At 51.3% G+C, this 27,415-nt stretch overlaps 9 protein-coding genes across 9 annotated transcripts; 6 read left to right on the forward strand and 3 right to left on the reverse strand.

Annotated features, from left to right (window-relative positions):
- Positions 1–1,323: 1,323 nt before the first annotated feature.
- On the reverse strand, positions 1,324–3,697 carry ACET3X_007927 (uncharacterized protein; the record flags this gene model as incomplete). Its single annotated transcript, XM_069454127.1, has 2 exons — positions 1,324–2,968; positions 3,015–3,697. 2 exons carry the CDS (start codon positions 3,695–3,697, stop codon positions 1,324–1,326), a joined length of 2,328 nt encoding a protein of 775 aa, XP_069305090.1.
- A 255-nt stretch (positions 3,698–3,952) lies between these two features.
- On the forward strand, positions 3,953–5,317 carry ACET3X_007928 (uncharacterized protein; the record flags this gene model as incomplete). Its single annotated transcript, XM_069454128.1, has 1 exon — positions 3,953–5,317. The coding sequence occupies one exon, from the start codon at positions 3,953–3,955 to the stop codon at positions 5,315–5,317; it is 1,365 nt and encodes a 454-aa protein (XP_069305091.1).
- Positions 5,318–5,800: 483 nt separating this feature from the next.
- On the reverse strand, positions 5,801–6,902 carry ACET3X_007929 (uncharacterized protein; the record flags this gene model as incomplete). The annotated part of the gene is made up of 3 exons (XM_069454129.1): positions 5,801–6,420; positions 6,471–6,688; positions 6,742–6,902. The coding sequence occupies 3 exons, from the start codon at positions 6,900–6,902 to the stop codon at positions 5,801–5,803; spliced, it is 999 nt and encodes a 332-aa protein (XP_069305092.1).
- Positions 6,903–8,587: 1,685 nt separating this feature from the next.
- Positions 8,588–9,163, forward strand: ACET3X_007930 (uncharacterized protein; the record flags this gene model as incomplete). The annotated part of the gene is made up of 1 exon (XM_069454131.1): positions 8,588–9,163. The coding sequence occupies one exon, from the start codon at positions 8,588–8,590 to the stop codon at positions 9,161–9,163; it is 576 nt and encodes a 191-aa protein (XP_069305093.1).
- Positions 9,164–10,128: 965 nt separating this feature from the next.
- On the forward strand, positions 10,129–11,774 carry ACET3X_007931 (uncharacterized protein; the record flags this gene model as incomplete). Its single annotated transcript, XM_069454132.1, has 3 exons — positions 10,129–10,210; positions 10,268–10,812; positions 10,863–11,774. 3 exons carry the CDS (start codon positions 10,129–10,131, stop codon positions 11,772–11,774), a joined length of 1,539 nt encoding a protein of 512 aa, XP_069305094.1.
- A 1,032-nt stretch (positions 11,775–12,806) lies between these two features.
- Positions 12,807–13,903, forward strand: ACET3X_007932 (uncharacterized protein; the record flags this gene model as incomplete). Its single annotated transcript, XM_069454133.1, has 2 exons — positions 12,807–13,001; positions 13,052–13,903. 2 exons carry the CDS (start codon positions 12,807–12,809, stop codon positions 13,901–13,903), a joined length of 1,047 nt encoding a protein of 348 aa, XP_069305095.1.
- Positions 13,904–14,487: 584 nt separating this feature from the next.
- Positions 14,488–15,130, reverse strand: ACET3X_007933 (uncharacterized protein; the record flags this gene model as incomplete). Its single annotated transcript, XM_069454134.1, has 3 exons — positions 14,488–14,682; positions 14,790–14,969; positions 15,026–15,130. 3 exons carry the CDS (start codon positions 15,128–15,130, stop codon positions 14,488–14,490), a joined length of 480 nt encoding a protein of 159 aa, XP_069305096.1.
- Positions 15,131–17,188: 2,058 nt separating this feature from the next.
- On the forward strand, positions 17,189–24,676 carry ACET3X_007934 (uncharacterized protein). Its single transcript, XM_069454135.1, has 3 exons — positions 17,189–19,675; positions 19,729–20,611; positions 20,672–24,676. The coding sequence occupies exons 1-3, from the start codon at positions 17,256–17,258 to the stop codon at positions 21,068–21,070; spliced, it is 3,702 nt and encodes a 1,233-aa protein (XP_069305097.1). The 5' UTR covers positions 17,189–17,255; the 3' UTR covers positions 21,071–24,676.
- A 118-nt stretch (positions 24,677–24,794) lies between these two features.
- On the forward strand, positions 24,795–26,973 carry ACET3X_007935 (uncharacterized protein; the record flags this gene model as incomplete). Its single annotated transcript, XM_069454136.1, has 3 exons — positions 24,795–25,441; positions 25,489–25,974; positions 26,023–26,973. Exons 1-3 carry the CDS (start codon positions 25,271–25,273, stop codon positions 26,971–26,973), a joined length of 1,608 nt encoding a protein of 535 aa, XP_069305098.1. The 5' UTR covers positions 24,795–25,270.
- Between the last annotated feature and the right edge of the window lie 442 nt (positions 26,974–27,415).

Here is a 27,415-nt window from a genome sequence, read left to right on the forward strand (position 1 = left end):
GAGACGCGCACTTTGGTATAAAAGCAATCTTCTGGTTGGCACGTTGCCATTCCTTTCTACTCACATACCCGCCTCTTCTGTATTCTCAAAAAGCATTCTATGCACAGACTTTTATGCTCTGCCTTCTCTCGAAAGGAAAACATACCCAACTTCACTCTGTGGCTGCAATTCTACCTCTCTCTCGTGGTCATTCGACCAAAACTCAAAGTTATCGGCTACAAATACATGTACCGAAAATTAGGCTTTCATTGACGACGGTCACATCAAAATGAGTTTGTCTGGACTTATGTGTCCTTAAGACTTGAGAGCGTTAGTATTAGCCACTGTGAACAGTGTCTCTACATTTCAAAAAGAATGAGATCTGGATTTCTGGAATTGCGCCTTTCTGCTAGAGTGGAAAAGTGTGGTCTGCTCGACTCATCGCCTCTTCGCTCACTACATCACTTCTATACCAGGAATCTAAACACAATCACTGGGATGTCGATGGCTGTGTCTTGTCAAAAACATACCATAAGAATCAACAGGACAAAAACATGGTTTTTTGGCATCGAAACAAGGCACGATATCGATCTTACGCTTCCAAGGTTGCGATCATTTTGCTGCTGTCGCTAGGAACGCACGTTATATTATCCCATCCGACGAAAACTAGGCCTTTACCTCATCTACAAAGCAAATCTCTTACGTTTTCTACCTCCTATCTCCTTTCATCATTGAAGGCTTGCTCTCTCCAAAATGACTCCACTGCTCTCTCCTGAACCGAGCTAGGAACTTCGCATCCAATTGATAATTCCAATGATGAACAGAGATCTTTGGACGCTGTTGCATGTTCGAAACACCAAAGCTTTCCTAAAACTTGATATGATTCGAGCCATGACTGGACCGGCGTTTTAAAGCCGCTACCATTGCAGTTATAAAATACATAATGAGACGTAGTGGAAGCCAAGAGCAGGCATCTCGCATGCATATATAGTGGCTTTCTTCATCGGACCGTCATTACGATACACTTGGTCTTCTATTCTCGAAAACTTGACCAAATGTCTTCTATAGGTCCCTATATTCCAAAACAATGGACAAGACGATTATGTAAATGGATTGATACCTGTGCCAGCTATACCAAAACCAGTCTTCTCAAGAGTCATGAGCTGTTCATCGCCTGCAGAATCATTGGATGGCACCTATATGGAGTGAGCGCTGGAGCGAGGTTCGATACCAAAGCCCAAATCTAGAGAGAAACCCCCCCCCCCCCCCCCAAATCAGAATATCAAAAATAGCGTGCACACTGTCGATGAGAAAGTGATCGTTAACAATAACATTAAGCCATTACTATTCTTCCGTCCTCACCACACCAGCAGAAGCCCTGATATCAAACTCGACCCACCTCGCCCTCCCCTCTCTCCTTCCTCTCCCGCCACTTTCATCTATACTTCCCGGGTTCATGACCGTGCAGCCAAGGTACTTGACTACAAATGCCGGTGCCTCGCTGTCCGCGAGTACCAGACTCGTCGGTAGTGGGTAAAGATTCATTGCGTGTGCGAAATCCCAATGCAACGGCCGTGCTGAGAGCGGAAAGGGGCTCAAGTGTGATTGTGAGAGTATGGTTCGCGTCAGCGCGCGCGCTGTTTGTGTATCGAGGTCAAGATCTGGTTGCTGTTGCTGTCGGGCTGGTGGCGGCCTGAGATCAAGATCCATGGCGTACTGCTGTTCTGCTTCTTGTTGTTGATGGCTCAGCGCGAATGGCATTTCGTCGTCTACATCCGGAGGTGGCTTGTTGAACCTTATCGATTGTCTTTGCAGTCTTCCAGCCACGTCGTCTCTCAGTATTGCCATCTCGCCCTTTACGCCGAACCAAGTCAGGCGCGAGGGATTGGATGTCCAAACCACCTCTCCTTCTTTGCCCTTTGCTTTGCCGGGCCCCCATATTTCTCTGTTCGCTTCAGCAACGACTTTTCTGATCCTGCTTGTGAACATTGTTGGAATGGGTTTCCTGGGTAATGGTGTAGCGGCACCAGCGGAGAATGCACTCGGCCAGGCGTCGTTGTCGCCGGGCACGAGTACAAGTGTGGTGTGTGCGATGAGAGGTTGGAACTCTGCGAGGACAGAGGCGAGTGCGTCGAAGTGTTCTTTGTATTCTATGCTGCCCGTTCCTGGTACGCCTGCCAGACTGGCTTTCGAACTGAAGTTTCCCATCAGGATGATGGCGAGAGGATAGACTGGGTGGGCATCGGTAGGGTCGGGCGTATATGTGCGTAAGAGAGTGCGGAGGGCCGACAGTGTGGATGGGACGTCGAGATGAAGGTCGGAGGCGATGACGATGTTGTGTGCTGTGTCGGGGGCAAGGAGTTTCGACGCAATCTTGTTCATACGGGAACCAGTCGCGCGCTGAGATCCAACGCCTAAGAAGTCTGTCCATCCGAATGCTGGCCCAGCCAAGCTGTTCTTGTCGACCTCTTCGGCGCCGCCCAAAGTTGCTGTTCTCCGTTCACTGGGAGGGTGTCCGACTGAGAAACCTAGGAATTTGCCGCCTATCGTGCCACCAATGCCGCTGCTGCCTCCTAAGGTCGATGTCGCACCGGCGTCTTCTTCGTAGCTGCCCTCGACTAAAACGATCATGCCTGGTGCGAAGTATGCGCCATTCTCAGGGATGGGGCGTGCGTGTTGGATGTCCAAGGTAATTGTGCCCGTGAGATCGGAAAGTGAGAGCACACCGGTGGCCGAAACTGTTAGCATGCCTAGCAACAGATGCGTACTTCCAGTCCGGCCAAGCAGATTCGCGATGGGAGTAATGGTGTTCAATTGTGAGGTCGCAATCGATCCCGTGCGACTCAGGGTAGCAGACCGCGCTGTAGAGAAGGTGGGTGCTTGGAACGTCTCGTTACGGAGGATGCGCTGGTGTACGATGTGGTAGCGTTGACGGAAGAGTTCGGTTTTGTGTTTTGGATCTGGGAAGAGCGATGGCTTTTTGGCAGACCTGTAGTGGTTAGCAGGCATTCAATTCTCCCCTGCTCTCTGCGTACTTCTCGAAATGCTTCTGGGTAGCATTGTATATCAGCTTTGGCTGGTCGAAGGCGCCGATGACCTTGATCCATTCTCGTGGATCTTTCAGCAGATCTTCTTCTTCATCCTTGTCCTCCACCTCCAGACTGGACATGCCGAAACTGCTGCTACTGTCCAGACTCGAGTGGTTCGTCTGGCCGGCTACTTCAGGCCCAAAGTTGAAGCTGGTTTGCCTGCCCAGAGTCGATCCTTGTACTACCCTTCCTCCGCTCATGGAGCCCTCAAGTGTCTTCAGTATGCCCCTGAACGTCTCGTTGTCGCCTTCTACGATGACCTGACCACCGCATTTCTTCCAGCTCTTCGCAATCTCCTCCAAGACCTTTTCTGCTAAGCCTTCTTCTCTCCATCCTGATCCGCAGTGTTTCCCTACAAACGTGGCTAATGCTTGGAGGGCGGAGGATGTGAGGGTGAGGTTGTGTTTCTTGGTGAAGGTTCGAAAAGCTAGCGGTCGCAATGTCGCTGGTGGAAGGAGGATGGGCAAGACAGTCGACTTTCCGGCTGGCTTCAGTGCAGGCGGGGCGCGTATGGGGGCTGTTCTGCGGGGATTGATGGGATGAACGGGCGTTCCGAATGCGGGCGATGAAGACGGGATGAGGTCTGCCGGTACCGCTGAGGGTTTTTCTGGTCTTCTCGTCGTCGCCATGTTGGTAGTGGTCAAGGTGAAGACGTGCCGTGTCGCAATGTTGGCCGGCGGTCGGGATTCCACTTTACGCGTGCGACGCGTTCACGCGCGATTTCGCGCTAGGCAGAGGCTAAGCTGCTTTTCCCAGCAGCCGCACAACCCTCGTACCCAAACACAAGACTACACATCCTTCACGTCTACATTTACCGCTCTAGGAGTCCATTGTTGCTGTCGCATACTCTACACAACACCCACCAACTTGACTGATCTCACGCAATGGCCGATCCTGCAACTGAGCCGCTCGCAACCGTCGCCGAGGCCGAGGCCGAAGACGTGCCCAGGACGAAAGAGAGAATGGCAGAGCTGTCGCAGGCTGCTTCCATCCACTACTCCACCAAGAACTACGATGCTGCTGCCTCACACTATGCCGATGCCGTCGAAATCCAGGCTGAGCTCAATGGTGAGATGGCGCCCGAGAACGCTGAGCTGCTCTTCTACTACGGACGCGCGCTATACAGGTCCGCAGTCGCCAAGAGCGATGTGCTAGGCAACAAGGTGGCATCAGAGGAAAAGAAGAAGAAGCAGCCCAAAGCAAAAAAGGCCGCCAAAGCAGACGCCGGTGAGGGGCCAAGCGCCGCAAAGACTGAGACCAAGGAGCAGTCAGTAGAGAACAAGCCATACTTCCAGCTCCAGGGCGACGAGAACTGGACTGATTCTGAAGATGAGGATGACGACATGGAGGACGGCGAGGAAGACGAGGACGAGGACGATCTCGGAAACGCGTACGAGATCTTCGAGCTAGCCCGTGTCCTGTACCAGAGACAATTAGACTCGCCAGAAGGAGATGCCTCAGACAAGGGAAAGGGCAAGGCAGAGCTGAGTCCACGAGCGCGCATCTTCAAGGAGCGCATCGCAGACTGCCACGGCTTCCTCGTCGAAATCTCGCTAGAGAACGAACGCTTCCACGACGCCATATCAGACGCCCGCAAAGCGCTCGCCTTACAAGAAGAACTGTATCCTTTCGAACATGAGAACGTCACAGAGGCTCATTACTCGCTTTCTCTCGCGCTCGAGTTCGCATCCGTCTCCAAGGTCCGAGAAGACCAGACTGGACAAACGACAGAAGAGTCCGCCAAGCAAGAACAAGGAAAGGAAGACGAGGACGGCATAAACTGGGAGCTGCGCAACGAGGCTGCGGAACAAACTGATCTTGCCATAAAGAGTCTAGAAGCACGATTGGAGAAAGAGGAGGCAGTGCTCAGCTCCGATGCGCTCAAACCCGAGCAGAAGAAGGAGAAGCAAACAATCATCGAGGACAAAAAGGGTATGCTTGAAGATCTCAAGACTCGTCTTGCAGACCTCAAATCGGATCCCACCAAGCAGGAGTTTGACAGTATTGACTCGTCGGTGTTCAAGGGACTGCTAGGGGGGTTGTTGGGTGCAGATTCTGCGACGCAAAAGGCGAAGCTTGCGGAGGCTACCAAGACTGCGAACGATGTGTCCGGCATGGTGAAGAAGAAGGTCAAAGCGCCTGCACCGGCACCGTCAGGGTCCAACGATGCCGGTAGCAGTAAGAGGAAACTGGAAGTTGATGACGGCGGCGCGGAGGGTAAGCGAGCGAAGACCGAGGAACCTGCGTAAATTACTTATACCGCGGGCCATAAGGTTGAAAGAATTTGATGAGACATGGTTGATAGCTGTCGAACGATAATAATTGGGATGTAAACCGACGAGTGGTAATGGGCTGTTGAGTTGACACCGATTTGGAGCATACCCGGATTATTTTCCGTTGCATTTTATGGTTGGATCTGCTCTATCCGCACCGACGCGAAGTGGTGGTATCCCCAGCCGCTTTTCCCAGATTCGAAAATCTGAACCGATGTCGCGGTGCTACCTAAACGGCCAAATGTAAACCCTATTGAAAGTACAGCAGAAATGGTTCGCGCTTGGCCTAATCATGTCACTAGAGTTCAATAATGTCGCACAGACGTTGGTGCCTAGAAATGTTATGAATTCTGTATAGTTGTCTGCTTATGTCTAGTATCCTTTCCAAGATTCTATCACCTACAAGATGCCCGGATCACGGCGGCGTAGCTCATCCTCTCATCAACAATCGACAAGTATCTACATGTCGCTGTAGTCTATCAATACTGCTCCGCCCTGAACGCCTTCAGGCTCGATACGCTGAGCTATCGTCTCATGTCGACTGGCTCTGTAGAATGGAGAGCCACGCCGGAATGCTTCCTCATACTTGTCAAGACTTTCAGAATGTACAAGTTTCGGCTCGCTGGTAGCATGCGTTGCTTCAAAGTGATTAAGCAGATCATGAAGCGACTCGATGACGAAACCACAACAAGTGTAGTTCTTCAGGAAAGCAGCCTCGTCTTGCACTTCGTATGGCGATTGAGACAACTCAAAAGTGACTGGATCCCGGTTCTCGACTCCATAGGTTTCTGAATGGGCAGTAGGGAATGCCAAAAACTGATTACCCTCCCACCATCCCCAGATCGACTTCATGGTCTTCGCTGCGGTCTGTTCCTCAAGACCATGGCTCAAAACATCCGATTGAAATAGCTGCTGTCCAGGTCGGTTTTGCCCCGTGTTAAGTCCCAAGGTTGCCTCTCCCGGACGATCGGATACGGAGGATGTTGATGGAGACTCTACATCCTGCATAACAACGTCGCTGGATGTATCGGTGCTGCAGGGCGGGGATCCTATGGCAAAACCCGGTGGCGTTTGAGGCTCTACGGATCTCTTAGATCAACTACTGATTCGTGACTGTAGGGGATCCTACCTTGCAGGAACTGACGACACATACTCGAGTTTGAACGGCGGCGATCGAGTTCCCTCTCTATACGCTTCTCGTCAACACGGATGCCATTGAACATGACCTCCGTTTGCCGGCCGCGCTGCGTCCTCTCCTGAATGCGTGGTAGGATGGTGTTCCATTCTTTGTTGGTAATTTTCTTGCGCACAGCCCAGGCAGCGAGTTTACTTTGGTATTGTGATTTTCTGCGTGGAGATGAGGCTGAGATCTGTGTTTCAAAGTTTGTGCGATTACTCACGTAGGTGAGAAGCCGTAGCGTTTCGTCATGATATCCATCACTCCTTCATGACCGTCTAGCGTTCTGTCTTCGGAGATGTATAGCTCTCTAATGTTGTTGCGATACTGTTCCCAAATACCGTCATCGATTCGCTCTGCGAGCACTCTCGATGCTGACAGCATTTCGGTAGGCGTTTGGGCGTCGTGGCTGTGTAGGATAGATCGTAGGAAAAGGCAAATATGAGCAAGGAGGAAGAAGTTATGGAGAGCACTGATGTTCCAGGACAGGCGATCTATTAAAGTAATCGAAAGGTGGAAGAAAGGCACAAGCGACAGGCTCAGCTGGCAAGTGCCCTGGCCAATGATGCGAAAGCTGAGTATGCCGAGCTAGCTCGAATGCGGTCTCCTGCATGTCATCAGCCAATCATGCAAAACTAGACTTGAGCGGCCTCGTAAAGATTGAATACGGCAGATATCATGTATACCACGCTGGCCTAACCAATGATGCAGAAGTCGACATCTCTAAAGCCCTGGCTCTACATAGGCACCTTGTAAGTAATCCAAGTTGCATATATATCATACCATGTTGCAAAAGTTATACCGGTAGCTACCTACCAATCTCCAATCTCGCAACAAACGCAGCTTTCTATCGACATGTCTTCGGTGTGGTCTGTGGAAGCCATTATTGCCTTCGCTACGCTACTCACAACGTGTATACCAATCGGCGTACTGCTTTGGCGTATGAAAAGGAATAGGTCTGGAAGCACATGCACTTGCTTGGGTATGTCAACCCACTACACATCTTCATGACGCTCACTGACGATATAAAGCAGATATAGAAAAAGGCAAGACAGCTGAACTGAGAGAAGCCAATACGACACAACGCGTGAAAACTTCCTTCTAAAGGACTTGAGAGTAGACACTAGTCCTGATATCTCGTTTTTGTTGGTTCTCCCTATGAATGAAGGGATTGGTAGCGTGGAATAGGAAGGCTGGGCAGACATGAGTTGAAAAAGGAAGGGTAGTTTCCATGCGAAGTGAGTTCTATGGGAGAAGAGACGTTTGCTTATAACTGGGGATGAGTCGGAACATTGAGCACAGCCCCTATACACACCATGTATGTCGCATTCGGGGAGGATGACGACCAAAAATATCATCGATTGATATTGTTCAACGCCTTTCGATGTCTGTATCAGAGGCGCTTCCGCTGCGCTGAACTTTTCTTGTCTTTCAAAGATGATGACATGAAATTGAACTTACTACTCTTCTTCTGCAAGGCTTTTGCTCTGTAGCTCATCTTTCCCTTTGACACGTTTTCAGTGGATAGATGGTGAAAATTTGCTGCTAAGGGCGTGCAAGAGGTTAGTTAGCGATGTATTAAACCGACGCAGGATATCGGGCGGAAAGCTCGGTGCTGTCATGGCTTTGGTAGAGTGAAGACAAGGATGGTTCAACACCTGCTACCCGGGTATATCCACGTAGATGGTCTTGTAGGTGCCTCGAAGGAATCACCGTGCTGCATTGTGCAAGGGGTGCTTGCTCCTGGCAGGTGTTGGCCGTCCTCGTACATGTCGCACTGGACTCTTCTAATTCAGAACAAAATCACAAAGACCAGAACATGGCGTGGACAGGGTGAAATATGATGGACAGTCGTGGTATGCGAATCGTGGCCAGTTGTACGATCTTCCGTGCAGCTTCCAGTACGCGGGTCGAAGCGGGGCAGGCGGCCCGTGCAGGCAAGCCCGCGTCATCGCCTCCTGCGCCTTCGCATATTCGTCAGCCAACTTCAAGCTCCGCCGCCCTGGAACACAACTCAAAAACCCAAGACCCTTATCACAAGATCATCCAGACGTACAAGTATCACAGCCATGGCCTCCAACCACAACGACAACCCGTGGGCAGACCAAGGGAACCAACAAGGACAGAGCCAGCAGAGCCACAACCCCTACCAAGCGTACCAGGACCCGCCTCACAACCCCTACGCCCATCAACCACCTCCGAATCCACTAGGTCAACACCCTCCTCAGGAGCCGTACGCGCAGTATCCGCCTCAACACCAGGGCACCTCCCCGTGGAGCCAAGAGCCAAGCCAAACTCAATCTCACAATCCATTCATGCAGACACAATCCCATGAACCTCCCCAACAGTCCTATCAGCAGCAACAAACCTCCCAGCCCTCCTACCATGAACAAGAAGACGTTCCCCCAGGCCTACCGCCTCGCCGCACAGCTACGGAGATGGCGCTTCCTACCGGACAGGACCGTTCGCACCAGATTGAGGTCATGCAGAGTTACCAAGCGGCGGGACGAAAAGATGATGACGACGAGAATGTTGATGCGCTGCAACGGGAGTTCCCCAAGTTAGACGGAAGTCTGATTGCGGCCATCTACGGGGATACTAAGAGCTTGAGCGCTACGAGGGAAATGTTACATGAATTGCAGTGATGCAACTTTGAGGACGCTACATCTCTATGGATGATAGGACGAAACAGGGGTAGGAGAATCACTATATGCTCAGATACTCATCAGCATCATTGGAAAGGCTTTGCAGCCACATGAAGGTGCTGTATCCGCATAGTCCAGGTGTCGGAGATGTGCTTTGCTCACCATATGCCCTGCCAAAGACTGTTTGCTTGTCTGCTTCGTGTGTACTACTGATCCTGCTTCTTATGTTGATATTGTGCGAAAGCATTTCCACCAACCATCTCCACCGGGTCTCGCGTGGAAGGCCTCAGTCTACTATGGTATACTTGAGGTGCACGGGCTTCGTGCGTCGGAATTGGGTCCTGAACCTCGCAGCACCTCGACACGAGATTCCAATCACCGACGCGAACGTCTTTGACGCGCGCTGAAAGTGCATGCTAGATTTCCAGCTCGACAACCTACCGTATCAGCCTGATCGTGTTAACGTCGTGTACAGACAAGAGCGATAAACCAGCACAAGTCACAATTTCAGGTCCACGACATCCATCGCGACGGAAGCGATGATTTCAAATGGTGTTTCATTGCCGGCAAACCTTCCGTTCTGAAGCGCGGCATGCCTAAAGCGGAACCCCGCACTTTTGCCCAGCCGGCCCAGCTAGTATGACTTCAGCCCAGCTAGAACGGCCTGAGTGCCTCTCTGCGAAGCCTTGCCCTGGCACACGCTTCGATGTCGCTCACCTCCGCATTTGCTTCTCCGCAGACCCATAATTTCCCCAGACATGGTCCGTGGTGAGATTCCACCAGGTTTCTGCCGCTACGTTAGATGCTTCGACATTAAGCTGGATGAGGATATGCCGGTGTACATCTGTGGGCGGCTGGGAGGAGTATAAAGGCGACATGTTTATCGTTGATAAGCTGGGTCCATCATCGTACTGTTCTGCAGTTCTCTTCCTGTCATCCAGGCTGTTGGATTCAGGATCTTCGACATGCGCTTTCTTGAGCTCAGAGGCAAGAGCCTCATTGCGGTTATTCTGTTGACCTCTGGTCTTGACTTTCTGCTTTTCGGATGTAAGCTTGAAGTCAACCATGTTCCACTGTGGCCATGATATCTAACGCGACTCAAAGATGACCAGGGACTCTTCGGCGGCATTCTGGGCGGCCAGCGCTTCAAAGACACCCTTGGCAATCCCAACCCAACCATGACCGGCCTGGTCACAGCAATCTACGATATCGGCTGCGCTCTCGGTGCCGTTGTGGCCTTCGTCTTCGGCGAGCGCATCGGACGCAAGCGTTCCATCATCCTCGCTAACCTCATCGTCGTAATCGGTGCTGCTATCCAAACTGCCAGTTTTGAATACTGGCAGATGTTCGTCTCGCGCATCATCGGTGGCATTGGTGTCGGGCTGTCCACGGTTGCAGTTCCAATCTTGCAGTCGGAGACATTACCTGCGCACAACCGTGGTTCGCTTCTTGTCGTTCAGTCCGCTTTGATCATCATTGGAGTTGCTATCGCGTCTTGGCTGTGCTTTGCGACACTGTATGCTGATAGCTCGCTGCAGTGGCGCTTTCCTGTCGCTTGCCAAATATTGTTCTCACTGCTGGTGTTGGCGCTTTGCCCATTCTTGTGCGAGACACCAAGATGGTTAGCATCACGCGGACAGATTGACGAGGTACGTAATCTAGCGCATGATGAACAAATCGACCCTAACGCAGTTCGCAGGCGAAGTACACTATCAGTCGACTTTTGGACAAGCCACTGGACGACGAGGAAGTGCAAGGCCAACTCCAGGAAATCCTTGATGCGATTGCAGCAGAGAGCAGCGAAGAAGAACCCACCTGGGGCGAAGTCTTCAGCAACGCAACAAAGACTCGCAATCTACACCGTGTCCTTCTCGGAATGGGACCTTATATGATGAATCAGTGGAGTGGCATCAACGCCCTGTGCTACTACCTAGCCTATATCCTCCAGCAGTACCTCGATTATTCGCCAAGCATGTCCCTTATCCTTGCCTCGGTGGCCTTCACTCAGTACGCCGTGTTCTCATGGCCGCCATACTTTTATATTGACAAGATTGGGCGCCGATGGTCCGTAATAGGCTCATCAGCCGGCTGCGCTGCATGCATGGCCATCATCGCTGGATGCCTGGCTAAGGACAGCTATGCTAGCGCCGCCGCAGCAGTCGCCTTCATCTTCTTGTATCTCGACTGCTTCACCCTTGGCATCTTGCCTGTATCTTGGTCCTACTCAGCCGAGATCCAACCTCTCCGTGTCCGTAACAAAGCGACAGCCGTTGGTGTCTTCTCGCATTGGATGTCAAACTTTGTCGTTGTAATGGTAACTCCCATTGGTCTAGACAACATCCGCGGCCATTACTTCTGGGTCTGGGCTGCTGTTTGCGCATCCTTTGTACCGCTCACCTATTTCTTTGGTGTCGAAACGTCTGGTCGCACACTCGAGCAGATCGATATCATGTTCTATGAGCAGCCGAGGTTATGTATGGGACTCAATCCAGAGAACCGAAGGGTTGTAAGGGCGAGCAAGTCAGATGAGGAGAAGAGATACAGAGAGTTTGCGCATGTCAACGAAAAGAATCAGGCGGTCATGGCGGAGAGGATGAGCGACGGCGATTGAGAAGTTCAGTACGCTTTATGAGAGGCTGAAGGGAGTAACCATGTCTGACATTGACAGATTTGAATACGTTGCATCGATGTAACTCGCTTGCTTCATGAGTTATTGAGCTTATCCGCTTTCTTCTCTTCCTTGATGCGAGAAACAATTCTCAAGCATTACCCATATACTCCAGTCGTCTGTTGAAACACTCCGATCCTGTTTACAATATAATGGTCCAAGCCTTCTCTGTGCTGTAAGAACAAGAGTGCGACATCAACTCCGTTGCACAGGTCGCGGGACTTTTAGCCTGTCACATCGTCATCAGAATATCCCTCCAGAACTAGGGCGAAGATTTATACTCCAGCGACTCTTGATGTTGAGGGCCTTGATGGCTCACGCTGAGAGACGCGTATGTATGGGCTACTGAGCAGTGACATAGAATCCATTGCATGTACGACTGGCGAATCTTGGTGAAAACCGAGACACGACGCGTGGCGAGTGAGCCGTTTGTGTACGTTCCGCAAGGTGCCACGAGCTGGTAACACATTGAGCATTGCGATGTTCTTGTTTCTAATGCGGTAAGCTGAAACCAACAACGTTGAAACACTCCAACTGATACCCCGCGAGATGGAGAGTAACCGAAACCTTACTACGGTTTAGGCTCTTTAGGGGTTCACAGGCCAAGTACGCTTGCATAAACCAAGGGCTGTTGACACAGCTGACAACATCGGCAACCCTGTGCAGTGGATGCGGTAGGGTGCCAGATAGATCTGATGGAGACCGATAGACAGTTACCTCCTTGTGTAGTTTCCAATGATTGCGCCGTATAATGCAATTGATAGTAATAAGGTAGTGTGCTTAGCAGGGATGTATTGGCAGATTATACCTAGGTAGTTTCCAAGTACCTGTGCGCCCGAGTCCGCCAGCTGTAAACCACCGAAACGTGAGAGCATGTTGCGAGTAAGCATAAACGCACAATGTACACATAAAATCTCACGTTCCCCGCATCCTCTTGAACAGCGTCCGTCTCGTACTTCACTCCATTACGGCACCATGATTTCCGCATCGCTGATAAACAACAATATATCCAAGGCTGCGAGCAAGACCGACGCCATTCTTCAAAACAATGCTGGTGTGGTACTGATGCTCTTGGCCCAAGTATGCTCCACGATCATGGCGACATTGGGACGCGTCCTACAAACGGGTGGCAGCAGCGGCTCGGACACCAGATCGATCGGCACATCTGAAGTATGACAAGTCAATATCATTCACTAGCTTCTTGTACTAATACTTTTCAGATACTCATCGTAATGATGCTGATCATCACCGTTCTTTCATGGACATACATACTTGTCTCTCCGGAAGTGTTCCCTGATGGGGTCTTCGGTCCCGCCAAACTGCGTCCACTACTCGTCATACGGGGCATCGCGGGTTTCTTCGGTATTTGGGGCTTCTACGTCTCCCTGCAGTACCTCGCAGTAGCTGAGGCAACTCTGATCAACTTCCTGGCGCCGGTTTTTGCCGCTCTTCTCCTCGGCTTGCTACCCGGCCAGCAGCGCTGCTCCGTCCCTCAAATGCTCGCAGCTTTAGTTGCGATTATGGGTTTACTCTGCGTCCTGCAGCCTTGGAATGCCCATGCGACGAACGCGTCCAAGGCATATGCGATGGCCGTTGGGGCCGCCCTGGTTGGTGTTGTCGGTGCCGCGGCCTCCTTCATGACGATGTCTTACCTAGGGGGCCACGTACACCCAATCATCACCGTTGCATACTTCGCACCTACTTGCGTGGTACTCAGCGGTGCGTCGCTCATCATACAGCAAGAGAGCCTGAGCTTCCCGTCGGCCGCCATACCGTGGCTGCTCGTCTGCGCCATGGGTATCCTGGGATTCGCCAAGCATTCGCTCATGGCAGCCAGCTTGATGACTGGCGATTCAAAAAAAGCGCTTCACATCGTTTACGTGCAAGTCGTGTTTGCCATGGTAGCTGACAAGATTGTGTGGGGGCTGGTGCCGGGATGGTGGAAGTACGCCGGGGCGCTTTTGATCGTGGGCAGCGCGGTGTTTGTTGCAGTAACGAAGGAGGACCGAGGATACTCGCTTGTTAGAGAGATGGATGTAGAGGAGAAGATTGGGAATGAAGATGCCACCTAGACAGCCTCTAGTGTTGAGCCAATTAGGTAGAGTCACGGACATGGGTTGAAACGAGCTAACGATTTTAAAAAGGAAAAATGTTTTTAGACATCTCTAAAAGATTAGATAGAAGCAAAAGAGAGGCTTCAAAAGACTAGATAGAAGTCAAATAGAAGTTCGAAATAGACAAATTAGAAGTAAATTACAGGTTTTGAATGGACTGAATAGAACCTTGGAAGTACCTTTAAGAATCAGTACTGTCATCATGAAACAATCGTGCACGCACTAGCTTCCCAGATTTATCCCCTGAAACAGCTGAAGCGACGTGCCTGTCGCGAACACCTCCAGCAAGCTACCATCTCCTATGACCCACAAGTTGCTATACCTGGCAGTCCACATCGCCTCACAGCACCGCATCCACATCACGCACTACGTAAGTTTGAAAGTCTGCAGGATCTTAGTCTTCATTCAGCCTCTTCACAGGCCACTTTGGCATCGCAAGATGCAACCCATCCTTATCTCCCCACCTGGGCATCCTCTCTTAGAGGACCTCGGGACTCATCATGTCTGTCCGTTATGATCCGTCATACTTTGTCGTCGCACACTCAGTACTCGGCATAGTATGCCCGTTTCATTCGCTTTCCTTTGCAATTCTCTGTTGGGTTGTTCCACTGCAGGTCGCGCTTGAAGTCATGCCAGGTGCCGGACGGAATGTTGCATTGGATATGTCCCATCTCTCCCGTGCCGTCGTTGACGTACCAGCAGTTGACGTGGTGCTCAATATCCACTTTGAACAAGTCCTAGCGTTGTGGTTAGTCTTGACTCTCACTGAAGTGTAGACCGCAAGCACAGTCAGGACATCACATAATCCCGTCGCTAAGAGAATAGCGGGAAGAATTGCACCTACTGAAGTTGGAAAAGGCGGACTATCCACGTTGGCAGGCTTAGGATGAGGCCATAACTTAATCAGCTTGAATCGCTCGTCAAAGTCGCACAGCTTGACTGCAACGCCAAGAGGGCCCTGAAAGAGCCACCAGAAGCGGTTGCCTAGCATTTCGCCGAACACGAGTTGAAACGAACCGCCGCCCTTCACTAGTGTTAGTAGGAACTCTGGAGTCGCTGAGGGACAAAGAGTTGTTGTACCGCGAGTTCGGTGACATCGGAAGACGTAGACTGGGAGAAAGGCGAGGCTGCGACAACAGCCAACAGTCCGAGGACCCAGACAAGAATGGCAGAAGGATGGATCATGTCGAATGTCTACGGGTTGCGGCTGAATGTGCTTCGTTAGCCCGAAGGTAGGTGTTGATGGTTTAGGAAGAGAGTTGAGACCTATCAGGGGCAGGTCTGCTTATGTAGAAAGAGGGCCGAGTGCCTGGACCCATCAGTGGAGGTTCTCACCAGTGAAGGTCGTGGACAAACGCGGTGGTTTAGTGGCTGCCTGGACAACGCATCGAAGCGGGCAAGACCGATTTCACTTGCCATTTTGGTGATAGGAATACGTAACGACATCCACTTGGACCACTCGTCGCCCATGGGTGCATCACGGTGGTTGATTGCGCATGAGAAATACCAGCACGAACTAGGTCATTTGGACATGGACGCCCACGACTATCTTGTGTCGTTATATGCAATTATCTCCTGAGCCAGCGAATGGCATGCATGCAGGTGTGTTTTAGAAACATTGGCACTTCCGAACCCAGGCTTTTCTTGACCCAGCTTCTGAGCTCAGCCGCTCTTAGTACCTACAAGCGTACATACGATGGTAAGACCGACCGTTGCAGTTGATAACCCCTTTGTGGTACTCCGCATCTTGTTCACATGGCATAACCATCCAATCACCACAAATCAGCTCCCCGACATCGCCGTTACCGTGCGTCCTCCACACGCAATCGTCATGACCCATCCACTCAAGAAGCTTGAGGTCCATCTAAAGACTTGTTGTCAGCAAATGCGTATCTCTACCATCCACCGGGAGTTGGCACCATGGAGATCAGGACTTACTGCGGGTGCACTTGGGGGATTGTCGATAGCGTCTCGCCCGTACTGATAGGGGCCCTTCATGGAGGCAAATTTGAATGGATCGGGATAGGTACAGGGCTGGACAGCTTGACCGAACGGGCCTTGAAACATTTCCCACCAGTATTCGGTACCTGATGCTCGCTTGAGAAGGATCTGAATGGAAGAATCACAAAAGTCCTTTGTTTGGATAAGTATGTAAGTTTCTCCGGGTGCTTGGAATACTCACCGAAGGGGTTTTGGTCGTATTGCTTGGTACCTGTGCGACGAGGTCTTCGGTAGGGTAAGCAGACGTCGCGCAGAGTAAGACAGCGATCATGCTGATAAACAGTGAGGACAGCATGTTCATGGTTGTTGATATAGTCTTCAGTGTGCTTTTTGTTGCTTGTTCCTGTCAGTTGTGTGAGAAGGAAATATCACGTCAAGAGGAGAGCGAGTTCTTATAGTGAAGGCCGAGTAGGCCGAGCATGGTTGGGGAGCTGACACGTAGGCAGCAGACTACTCAAGTGCCAAACGACGCACGTATGGACAAGGCAAACGGGCGCGGCTCTTCAAGAGAAGTTGTACCAGGGTCCAGAAGCAAGCAGGGAATAGTGTTACGAATCGTGGAGACATTCGAATCATTTTGTTCATCGTGTAAGTTGGCAGCCATCTATCTACCGGGAAGGAGTTTTGTTAATTGAACCCGTTACAAGGCGATCTGCTTTGTATGTTTACCTGGATACCGGTATACTCGACTCCCTGGCTATACGCATGAGCAATCTCTTATAGTCTGTCTCTCAGATGAGTCCGGTCGCTCTCCCGGCTATCCTCCTCTTCACTATCTCGGATGCGTCGAGGGTGGGAGTCTCCTTTGGCATTGTGTTTGCGGCTATTCCAAGGATGAAAATGTAACAGGCGAACGTTCAGGCGCGAGAAGCCCCTAGTATACCCTTGTTGCAATTGGAGCTTTTCAGTGCGTTTCTGACTTGAGTAATGACACGGTCCTCTGACCGTCTTCCTGACGGGCACGATAAGTCGCCGATGTATCCATTCTAGCTGTAATGCCAGTCGTGGAGGAACGCCCTCTCAAGCTGAGGCAGCTGTCTCACATCAACTCCAGCGAGGTAGATCTAAATCGGTCGCACTGCTTTCATTCCATGATGTGGGTAAACCCTGAAGCCGATAGCGTAGATCTTGTGATAGCGCGTCACTGTTTACGCGTGTTCCACGTGTTGAGAGCCCCACTTTTACCCTTCGTCGTGGCAACGTGCGCCGAGTGGAGCGCCTAATTTGGCAAACAACACGAGGGGCACATTCGTCGCGACAACAGCCAGTCTGTAGAAACACCAACGAAGCGACCAGACTGCATTAGTCGATGAGTCAAAGCACTCAGCGGAAACACCGTGCGCCGTTCCGACCGATCGACACCTTCTCCTCCGCACAAAAGCCTGCCTTCAAGGCACCAGCGGCCACCAAGCACACATACACGTCGGACGATAGCGACTATCCCCACGAACAGTCGACTTCCCTACTCGGCGATTCGAGTAACCTCTTCGAAGATATTGAGAGCCCGGCGAGCCACACGAAGCAAAAGGCCGACCTCCAACACAGACTCAAGATGGTGCGTGAGCGAGAGCCTCCCATGGCTCCCCCACCACGAGATGGAGCAGCGCCCCCACCAAAGCCTCTGCAAGATGTCAGAAACGCAGCACCGCAGTTTGGAGAGACTAGCCCGTTGAGGAACCCTCTGAAGAAGGACCGGAGCAAAGACTTTGCCCACCTCTTCAACAAACCCAAGCCCGGACAGATGCGGCCCGAACATAGCCAGACGACCAAGCTACCATCGCAATACTCTGCGCCTTCTAGGCCATCGCAGAATTCAGTCGCTAACGGAAGCACTGATACCCTGCAGCGACCCTTCAAGGTCCCGTCTATGTCGTCAGGTCCACGTTATAGCACAGCGTCTACCTCATCGACCGGTTCCGACGTCTTCGAAATTCCCGCCTCCCAGTTCCAGCCCAGGCCGTCTCAAGGCGGCCCTGTACCTATCGCCCGACCATACAACCCCGCACCCAAGACTAGCTTTCCACCTCCGCGGCCCGTCTATTCCTCCATGGGCCATGCCGATAACTTCGCGCCGCTGAATAAAGGAACACACAACCCGCTACAACAGGCACGTCAGACGGTGATATTGGACGACGAAGACAATTTCGATCCAGACGAGGTCATCCGAAGAGAAGGCAGTCGATTTGGCGCGCCAGATCCATACGCCTACGTTGACTCTGGTGCGGCAAGCGAGAACATCAAGGCGCTACTCGAGGGCGCTTTTGATGAGGAAAATGAGAAGATCCCCAGGACGCGTCTTCGTAAGAAGAAGAAGCAACAAGAGGAGGACGCTGGTAATTCCCTAGCTGACCGGCTAAAAGCACTTGCCGTTAAGGACGAGGAAGCTAAAGCGGAGGCTGAACCGGAAGAAGAGGAGGAGGAAGATGATGGCACAGTCGAAGGCCTCAAGGTGAAGCTGCTGCCTCATCAGGTCGACGGCGTGGCTTGGATGATCGAAAAGGAGACGGGCAATCACAACAAGAAGGCCAAGTTGCCAAAGGGCGGTATATTAGCAGACGACATGGGTCTTGGAAAGACTGTACAGTCCCTTGCACTCATTCTTTCAAACCCTCGACCGGAAAAGGGCGTAGAACCAGAGAACAAGAAGAACAAGATCTCCGATTCCACCGGCAAGGGCACCCTCGTCATTGCTCCACTAGCGCTGATCAAGCAATGGGAAGCCGAGATCAAGGACAAAGTCACCAAGTCACACGCCCTCAAAGTCCTCGTACACCACGGCCCCAACCGCACAGAGTCAGCCGAGAAGCTGAAGCAGTATGACGTCGTCATCACCACCTTCAACAGCTTGGCGACCGACTTCGCGAAATGTGGTGAAGGCCCTGATGGTCTGAAGAAGGGGTGTTTCGCTGTGGCATGGTATCGCATCATGCTGGACGAAGCACATACCATCAAAAACCGTACCACCAAGATGGCCAAGGCTTGCTACGAGCTGCGCTCACACTACCGATGGTGCCTTACCGGTACACCGATGCAAAATAACATCGACGAGCTACAGAGTCTGATCAAGTTCCTTCGTATACAACCGTATTGTGAGCTCTCTGCTTGGAAAGATGCCATTGCGCAGCCAATGAAGAATGGTCGCGGTAACCTCGCCATGAAGCGACTACAGGTCTTCTTGCGTGCTTTCATGAAGCGTCGCACGAAAGATGTACTGCGAAAGGACGGTGCACTGAACTTTGGCGGCAAAGCCAAGGAGGGCGAGGAGCGACCAGCTTTCCATATTGTTGCACGAAACGTCGAGACCATCATAGGAGAGTTCACGGCCAAAGAGCGCATCTTCTACGACCGGTTACGAGACCGCACACAAGCCCGTCTAGACGAGATGATGGGTGGCGAGAAGCAAGATTACATTGGAGCCTTGGTGTTGCTCCTTCGTCTGCGCCAGGCTTGCAATCATCCAAATCTCACAAAGAGCAACGTCAAGGGTGACAAGGATGCTTTGACTACCGGGTCAAGCTCCAACGCTGCAGCTAGCCTTCAGACTCCTAGGAAGGCTGCAGCCAAGGACGACGCCGATGATCTCGCAGATCTGCTAGGTGGTCTTAGTGTTGCGGCAAAGCGTTGTGACATATGCCAGAACCACCTCAATAGTGATAACACAGCTGCCGGTGGAGCGCGTTGCACGGAGTGTGAAGAAGATCTTCTAGGGTCTACTAGGAAGTCTAAGAAGTAAGCCGACGTTCAGTGGAATTTCGAAGATGGTGTATACTAACACATACTAGACACAAGTCGAAGAAAGACCGCAAGCACAAGCACAAGGATGGCAAGTCCAGGAAGCACCGCCAACCGAAGCCAGTCGTCGACTCCGATGACGAAGAAGAGGAGCCAAAACCAGCTGCTGCAAAGCATTCCCGCAATCGTCGCGTCGTTGTCGACAGTGACGACGAAGAAGAGGAGGGCGAGTGGCTCGTTTCTGAAGACCAGCAACATGCTGAAGACTTGGGCAAAGCTGGTGGCACCGACGATGAAAATGCCGAGGGTGGTGGTGACACACTTGCTACTGTAGACTCAGATGCATCCGCAGACGAGGATGAGAGCCGGAGCAATTTGGACTCTTTCGTTGTTCACGATACCGACAGCGAAGACGAAGCGCCTGTTGCTCGGAAGAAGCTATCCAAGAAGCCGCAAAAGGTCATCAGCCTTGACTCTGATGATGATGAAGAAGAAGCGGATAGCGAGGAAGTCGACAGCGAGAGCGGCAGTGATTCAGACGTGTCAGACTCAGAGTCCGACTCCGACTCAGAAGCCGCGGCCTCGGATTCCGAGACCTCAGAAGCGTCCTACAACGCCTCGGACCTAGTACCATCAACGAAGATCCGGCAACTACTCGCCATCCTCGAGAAGGAGACCGATGAGCACAAGGTCATCGTCTTCTCGCAATTTACCTCCATGCTCGACCTCATCGAGCCCTTCCTGAAACGCGCTGGTTACAACTTTACCCGTTATGACGGTAGCATGCGCAACGATCTCCGTGAAGCAAGTCTACAAAAGCTACGCGAAGACAAGCGTACACGCGTCCTGCTCTGTAGTTTGAAATGCGGTAGTCTCGGTCTCAACCTCACAGCCGCAAGTCGCGTTGTCATCATGGAGCCCTTCTGGAACCCTGTAAGCACATTTCTCAGCCTCGCTATTCCTAGAAGAATCCACTAACACATGCTCCAACAGTTCGTAGAAGAACAAGCCATCGATCGTGTCCATCGTCTCAATCAGACCGTCGACGTGACAGTCTACCGCCTCTCCATCCGCAACTCCGTTGAAGAGCGCATTCTCGAGTTACAAGAAGCGAAGCGTAAATTGGCAAACGCTGCTATCGAGGGTGGCAAGGCGATCAAGAACTTGACCATGAAGGATATGATGGCGTTGTTCAGTCGAGAGAGCGAGTATGATTGCAGGCATGATGATGATGCGAAGGATATGGAGATTTATGGCAGGAGGAAGGTGTTGGATGGGGACGATGAGGATGAGAGAGGAGAGGAGGTTGTGAGCAAGAGTAGGAAGGCGGGGAGTTTGGGGTTTAAGAGGACGGAGAGGAGGGCGGAGGCGGGTGCTTATGGTCGACGTTGATGCGGGTCTATTGGCGTGTTTGGGTAATGATGAATCACGGTTATGAACAGGAGTTAGGGTACAGGATGCCGAGCTTTGTCGATCTGTATGCCGTTTCTTGGTGTACTAGACGGAGATTCACGATATTGTATTGACGAAAGATATGTTCATGAATTGTCTGCGCTGAGCGATACCCCATGGTTTTGTTTGGCAGTGTTGACGATTGACTGCTGACAAGGGCTCGCATTGAGTCTCTCGCGTCGCTTTTGTCATACTTGACTCTTCTCCTTTAGATGATGGTGATCTCTTGCTCCGGCAGATCAACAAAAGGGTCTTCGTTGCCATGGAACCATAATCTCAAGGTCCCTATCCGTTGAAACTGCGAGCACGGGAGACGCCTGAGCAATAAACTTTGGAGAACTCTATCGCACTGAATCTTCTGCATGGGACTGCCGGCTCCACCCTCAGACTCTTTAATCACAGGGCGCTGCAAGATGTTTGTAAACACACCTGCAAAATATGCTTCCTCCAGATTAAAGTCACCATGATAATCAGGCCGGAGGAGACCATCGAGGACCCTTGCTGACGACAGAGCGGAGATACCAGATCCGCATACTGCATTAGGTACCAATATCGTTATAGCAACATGTTCACGCTTTCCGACTTTTCCCCATCGCGCAACACCCAATCTCGTTCGTAGCTTAATGTATGCGTCCGTTATCTGACCGAAGGGATCTTTTGGATTGCTGAGGGTCGTGGCATAGTCCAGCACCGTCATGTTCACACTTGAATTGCTCCGTTCTCCAAGGCCAGAGCCGAAGACTAATCCTGTTCTAGATGCCCAACTCCACGAAGGTGCTACGTAGTCCTTCGATTCGTTACTCGGACTCAAGTATATCCACATGAGACAGTGAGGTAGGTCTTCGCTCCAAAGGCCCGCCACGTAGTCGGATGGTCGTCGTTGGTTGAGCTCTCGTGCTATTCCAGATAAAGCGATCAGTCTATCAGTACTGAATGTCAATCCACACGATGTGTACTTGAACAGTATCCGGCTCCAACGGTACTCGATATCATCATGACTCTCGTCTTTTATAGAACTGTTGAAGCCAAGCGATTTCACATGCTGATCATTGTATAAGGCTCCATCGGGCAAGTTCCCATCAGGAAATATCTCTGAAGCCTGCAGCTGTTGACATTCCCAAACGACTTGCCTGTTTGTGAAGTGCGCAATGCGGGGAGATAGGATGCGCTCCTGCAAGACCCACCCCCTTTGATTCACCGGCGCATGTTCTATCTGGTGAAACCATGTATCCTGCAACGTTAGTACCCAAGGTCTCGTTCTTCCTAGGGAGTCCATAGGACTGTCAACGAAGAGGTAGTTTTCCGACAGATCGCGGTGTTTAAAGCAGCCACAGCTACTGTCTGTTGCCCATGTGGCCGATATGTTGAGTTGGCTATTTGCGTACACTCTCCCCATCAAACTAGACTCGCGTCTCCAATCTTCAGGATTGTCCTGAAGTATACACATGCAGTCTACCCAGAAGTACGAAAATCCAAGGCGAGCGGTGAGTTTTGCCATGTCCTGGAACGTCTGCTGCAAGGATGACACGGGAATGCCTTGCCGGAAACACTCGAATGTTTCTGTTTTCAGCTGCAGTTTTTGGCTGCCCTTGGCGCCCCAGCAATGACTGAGGGTGAGATAACGATCGCTTTTGAATTCCGATTTAGTCAGCAAGCGAATGTTGAGTTCTTTGTCCAAATCGCAAAGTTCGAGCAAACGTGATGGCATCCAGAAACTCCTGCGCCGCTGGCTGCATGAATCATGCGTTGACATGCAGATCTCAAGCCATTCCTTGATCTGTAATATTGTCTGATCTGAGCCAGTAAAGTTTTCGAGTGAAGGGGGAGAGGCATCCGTATCCGTTCTGGTCAGGCTGACAGCGTCATCAAGGATAGGCATAAGCCTGAGGGAAAACACGTTCAACTGGACAGTCGAATAGCTGATGTTGGATCTGTTCGAGCAATATACATGAATGTGGCGGAGGATATCCACACTCACACTCGAATCGTTGGGATACATGCGCCAGGATGTACAGCGATCGAAGTCAGGTTGTCTTATATCAATCGCCTTTTCCTTGAAGCAGTCTTCAAGAAAGCAGCATAAGAAACAACTCTCTTCAATAGCTTGGATGAGGCTGTTGAGTGAAGGGTGATGAGTAACCTCGCCCTCGGTTGTTTCCCAAAATCTTTGGAGCGCATGTCGGCAGATAGAACACAACATAAGGGCGGCGCGAATGTTTGAAGGAAAGTGGCTTTCTTGAAATCTTAAAGCGTTGCTACTTGAAAGTTGCAGGTCTTGCGGGTCTTGTATGGCCTCTGCTGCTCAGTAAACCGAGTGATATTGCCAGGATAGAACTTTATTGTAGGCAATGACGATATTGTGAGAACAAGTAACGAAGAATTTGGATGTTGCAAGCTTTAGGTAGCGAAGCCACGCCGCCAAATGTATCTTAATGCTACGTGTGATCGGCATACGACGGCTGGTGACCGGTGACCGGTGAAGATGAGGGGGGATTATCGCGTTAACCCATTGCGGACGCGTCGCTCATTGCCACCGGACGAGCTTTTCTGTTCACCTGTGACAACATGCACAGTAATCTTGTGTGTTCCCAGATATCTTTCACATTAGCCACCAGAATTCTGAAGCCCGGTGGCTGTTTTGCAATGCAGCAGCCCAGGTGCTCGTGTTCCATTCGCTGGTGCGGAGCAGGCAAATCTATTGATAAACAATAGCCGTCCGATCTAGCTTCGCCTCCCAGCAAGATTCAACACGTTATGCCGTCGTTCGTCATCACGCCGACCGCCCGAAAGGCTGTCGAGCACCGCCTAGAGGAACTGGAACGCACCAAAAAGTCCTTCGAGCAGCGGTATCTTCCCGATACGAAGCGGTCTGAGGGGTTCAATGTTTTCGAAAGAATCGAAAAGTTTTTGGAAAATATCGAGGTCCTGGATTCAGAACTCGATGGAAAGAGTGGCTATTGTATTTCAGAGACCATCAAGCGATTCATGGAACAAGCTACCGAAGCTTGAGAAAGGTCTCCGTGATAAGCTTAGCAGGCTTCGCAATTGCAGGGAGGTGTCATGCCTAGGTACACGCAAGCGTAATGAAGGAGGCCATGAACGCGGATCTCGAATTCCTTCCATTCATGACCAAAGCTGAAACAATGAAGCATCACGAACACGCGCAGTTTCCTTGCATCACCCCTGAATGATGCGAGCCCATCATAACCTCCACTCGTGTTCATCTTTACCGTGATCTTCTCGACGAGCCTATGATAATATCGAATTCAAGGAGAGTGGCAGGCAGGAGATAGGCCGTATCTCATTTATAGAGGACTAGAAGCCATGGAGTAATCTAAGCCGGGAGGAACAAGAGATGTTGCAGCTCAACAACAACGAGTGCTTCGAGCGGCACGGCAGCGTAGATGTCCGGTAGGCTGAAGGTATACCTTTCGAAGGCTACAACGGTTTGAGGGGTCAAACAATGGATGAAGATGACAGCGCTAGCTTTCAGTGCGGAAATTGGTCAGTGCCGTGTTGCTGTAGATAGCGTTGGCTTTTCGGTATATACCTGGCAAAATAGAGCCGGACGGGATCTTCGGACGCGCTAAACTTGTCTGAGTCAGCAACGGACCTGCCCCTGCCGAAGGATCGAGGTGGCATCTCCCGAACTGCAACATCACGGCGCAGTCGTGCCCGTGAGAGACGTTTGTTATTTGCTCACGCGCGACAATCCCCAACTATCGATGCAAACGGTTTCTTCAACATGCCCCTCGTCGGGGATACGAGCGCAGTACCGAAAGACCTTATCTTTGCCGTCTCTCCACGCATCTTGGGAGACACACACTGCCCTGCACCGGCTGAACGACGTTTCTTCCCCGCGGCCCGCTGACTAGTTTTGGACCGCTAGTCAGACGGCACGGGTGGACATGCAGAAGGCAAGGTCGAGAGCGAGGCTGCAACCGAGCTGGACCCTTGGTAGCAAGCAACAGCGACAAACTCGCCTGCGCGGATCGAATGCATTAACCTTCTTTCAGAGGGGTTTCCGATCCATGAGAAAAGTAGGTCGAAGCGCTACCTAGGTATGCTATCTATAAGGTCAAATCTCGCGCTCGTCGAGCGGTGATTCCATATCACGTCGTCGCTACCCGCCAAGTCAATATGCGGTCCATTTTGTTCGCGACCCTGGCTTCGCTTATGGCTTCTCAGACGTTTGAAGCTCCCGACTTCAATGTCACTGAGGCTCTACTTGATCAAGGTGTCAATATCTCGGCATTGCCAGAGCTAGCTGGTCTTGTGGAGCGGTCTTCGAATTTGGCTTGCAACATCGCTGTAAGTGTTTTTGAGTATAGTCAGAAACAGAACTGAAAAAGATATAGTGCTCTTCGCTCGAAACTCTGTACGGTAACAAGTCTATCGAGCTTCAAGATGAGGCCGGGTACACTGCGTTCACATCCGGATTCTGGTCTGGGATCTCGGCTGATGTGAGGCCATACTGTATCTTCAAGCCCTCGAGCCCTGTTGAGGTCTCGGCAATGATACTTTTGTCTCGGCTATCACAGTGTCCATTTGCCGTCAAGTCTGGTGGCCATAGTGCGTTTGCTGGCGCAGCTACCATCGAAGGCGGTATCACCGTATCATTCGAGAACATGAAGGGCATCAAGCTTTCCGGAGACAAGAAGACCGTCGCAGTCCAGCCAGGAAACAATTGGGGTAATGTGCTCACCGCCTTGTCGACCACTGGTGTCACAGTCGTGGCTGGTCGAATCGGTGATCTCGGTGTTGGTGGTCTGACTCTTGGTGGAGGCATCTCATTCATCACGAACGAACATGGTCTGGCATGTGACAATGTTGCTAGCTTCGATGTAAGCAGCTACACGAATTTCCATCGATCTCCTTCTAACCTAAGCCAGGTCGTGACAGCGAGCGGCATCATCGTCACAGCAAGCCCAAAGACCTTCCCAGACCTGTATTGGTCTCTCCGTGGCGGAGGCAACAACTTCGGCATCGTTACCAGCTTCAACTTGATGACAAGACCTCTAGACAATGACCAAATTTGGGGTGGGACCCGGACCTTCACCGAAGACGTCTTCCCGGATGTAGTCAAAGCATGGATCGACCTCACGCTTGACTCAGCCCAAGACCCCAAGGCCGGCAGCTGGATTGCCTGGATGAATGCCGGTGCAAAGCTTGCTTCGACCGAACTCTGGTATGGCGCACCAGCCGGTAACGAGTCTGCTATTCTTGCCCCTTTCTACAACATCACCGCCATATCTGACAGCACGAAGACGCGGGGCCATGCCTCGTACGTAGTGGACAACGAAGCTAGCAATACGTATGGGCAGCGTGAGATTTTCTACGACATTACGGTCAAGGCCTCATATGAGATCGCTCAGCGCTCCGTGGATATCTTCTTCGATTCAATCGGACCTCTTTCCGCAGTCGATGGTGCATTCCCCGTGCTCATTTGGCAGCACATCACCGATGGTTCGCTCAAAGGCAGCACCCGCAACGGTGGCAACGCGTTGGGATTTGATGCCAGCGGTAGCCCTATTCACATTATCCAGCTAGCATGCTCGTGGAACAATGCTGCGGATGATGAAACCGTATACAAGGTCATGTCCGACATCATGAAGGCTATCAAGAGCGATGCGGTGAAGCTGGGTGTGCAGAATGACTGGGTGTACATGAACTACGCAGCGATGTTCCAAGATGTTATTGCGAGCTACGGATCGGCTAGTAAGAGTAAGATGAAGGCCGTCGCGAAGAAGTATGATCCGATGCAGGTCTTCCAGAAGCTGCAACCTGGGTACTTCAAGTTGGATCGCGCTGCGGTTCCTGATGCGAGGTACTTTTCCTACTGATGATATCTCAAGAAATGTTGGATGAGAAACTTGTTTGACGTTCTGTGCTCGTCTAGTATTCAGAAACAATAAAGGAATCTATGGAAGATAATTCGTGGTACGTGAAGTTGCTCACACATCTGGTCATCTGCCATGGTCTAAATACTGCGACTGTTCAGTCATGAAGTCTACCTTATCGCCATGATATACCCCCATGCGATAAAACAGGACAAGTCGATAAGGACAACCGGCTTCAAGTTGCACGAGACAGCAGCGATTGGTGCAGCTTGGCATAATTGCTGCAAGACGTTGGTTGAGCCACTCTCCGAAGATTGCGATGTTGCGCAGCGAAGGTCGTACCGAACATGCTGTCGATTCTTCCGGTGAAACCATGTCTCTTCATAGCACCGCAAGAAAGTGAACACAATACGTAAAGAATCAGTGACGATGAGTTTGAAGTATT

This window comes from Alternaria dauci, chromosome 7 (assembly GCF_042100115.1).
Source record: "Alternaria dauci strain A2016 chromosome 7, whole genome shotgun sequence".
NCBI classification, from domain to species: domain Eukaryota; kingdom Fungi; phylum Ascomycota; class Dothideomycetes; order Pleosporales; family Pleosporaceae; genus Alternaria; species Alternaria dauci.